A 1,707-nucleotide genomic window follows, 5' to 3' on the forward strand; every position below is an offset into this window, starting at 1 on the left:
TAGTAGATCCTTTAATGTTTAAAAGCACAGATGATATACATTTAATTGTGTGTCATTTCCAAAATAGCTCAGTTTCATCTACTTGGGAAACTGTTGAGGCAGTTAAACTCCCTGCTTGATGATCTCTGCTTTTGTTGAAGGAAACTTACTTGTCATCTCAGTGGTTCAGAGCCCTGGTTGCACATTAGAATCACCAGGGGATTAAAAAAGAACTGATGCCTGGAACACACTCCCTCAAGATTTGATTTAATTGTTATATAGTGGGGCTTTGGCACTGGAATTTTTTTTTAAAGCTTCTAGATGATTCCTATGTGCAGCAAGAATTGAATACCACTGAGCTGTGTATCCACAGTAGCTGACTTGTCATTCACTTTCCATTTGCAAATCCCAACAGGGCTTGAATGCATGCACTCAGCCACGGCTTGTGACCAAAGCTTAACATTTTACTTATGCTCAGTCTTTACGTTCACTAATCAAACCTGTTTTCTTTACTATAGAATTCAATTCTTTTCATTTAACTTCTCTTTTGGAGTATTTCACTTTTTATTATACATAGGTGCTTACACTATGTTATCAATTCACCCCCAATTTAAAATACTCTATATTCTAAATGGAAAAATGATTAAAGTGTACTTATTCAGGGAATGAGAACATAGAGTCTGAATTACTTATCCCTTTATTCTCTTTATCTCTGTTTTCTGCTTTTTGATTATTCATCTATCTGTATTTCGCTGAAAAGTGGACAAAGAGAAGGAACAATAGAAAATCAAGTCAAGATTTGTTGAGCAAAGAGGATGAAATGAGATTTGAGGACTATTTTTATTTACACCCCTCCTTCCTGTGCCCTGTTCATAGTTAGCAACCTAGCAATGTATTAATATATGAACTCTGAAATATGATTGTTTTAAACTAATACGTTTTTGGGTGTGGTCACTTTCAGGGGACTTTTCATCTTATAAAGCTGCAGGTCTAGTGGCTCCTTAACTTAAAAATTTGGAAGTCATATTGCTCAGAAAAATTTTACTTAACTATGTATTGCTGACAAAATGCAGCCTCATCAAAATGCTATCAGTTGGTGTGGCAAGTCAGTTAACAGGGAGAGTACATTAACCAAACCGTGTTGTAAGCATCATTTAAGATCAAACTGGCCTTCTTGACTGGTTTCATCTAATGTGGTGTTTAAAAAATTAACCATTGTTCTTACCTGGCAACACCCGAAAATGGAGAGGGCATTATTCCTCATTTAAATTTTTTAATTTTTATTTTTTAGGTGATTCGGTCTGGGCAGAAACTAAGGAAAAAGTCTGCTGACAAAGGCGAGAAACGTGGAGGCTGGTTTAGTGGGTTTTGGGGTAAAAAGGAATCTAAGAAAAAAGATGAAGAATCATTGATTCCTGAAAGTAAGTTGAAGTCAGATAATGTATTGTACACTGATAAGAAAAAACTATGTAAATTATATATTGCCTGTTAGTTGAATTTTGTTTCAAATTACACTTAAAATAAAATTAGCTCAATATAGTAAACATGTAAGCAAATACATCAGGCTGGAACATTCCTGTGTTTATCTAGCTAAAAAGAAATTTTGATTTTTTTGGGGAAAAATTATGTCAAATTTAAAATGTTTAAATTTAGAGGCCTGAACATTTAGCATTCTTTATTGTTACTTTTTACATGGATATTTAATTCCAAGTTTTACTTAAGTTTTAA

The 1,707-nt window shown here is 33.7% G+C and overlaps 1 protein-coding gene across 1 annotated transcript in view; it reads left to right on the forward strand.

Annotated features, from left to right (window-relative positions):
• Positions 1-1,707, forward strand: part of VPS13C (vacuolar protein sorting 13 homolog C (S. cerevisiae)) — a 213,380-nt gene that overhangs the window by 70,241 nt on the left and 141,432 nt on the right. The window contains 1 exon segment of the mRNA XM_012645033.1: positions 1,271-1,400. Coding sequence (XP_012500487.1) covers positions 1,271-1,400 — 130 coding nt within the window.

The sequence above is a fragment of the Propithecus coquereli genome, unplaced genomic scaffold (genome assembly GCF_000956105.1).
Source record: "Propithecus coquereli isolate 6110/MARCELLA unplaced genomic scaffold, Pcoq_1.0 Scaffold224, whole genome shotgun sequence".
Taxonomy (NCBI): domain Eukaryota; kingdom Metazoa; phylum Chordata; class Mammalia; order Primates; family Indriidae; genus Propithecus; species Propithecus coquereli.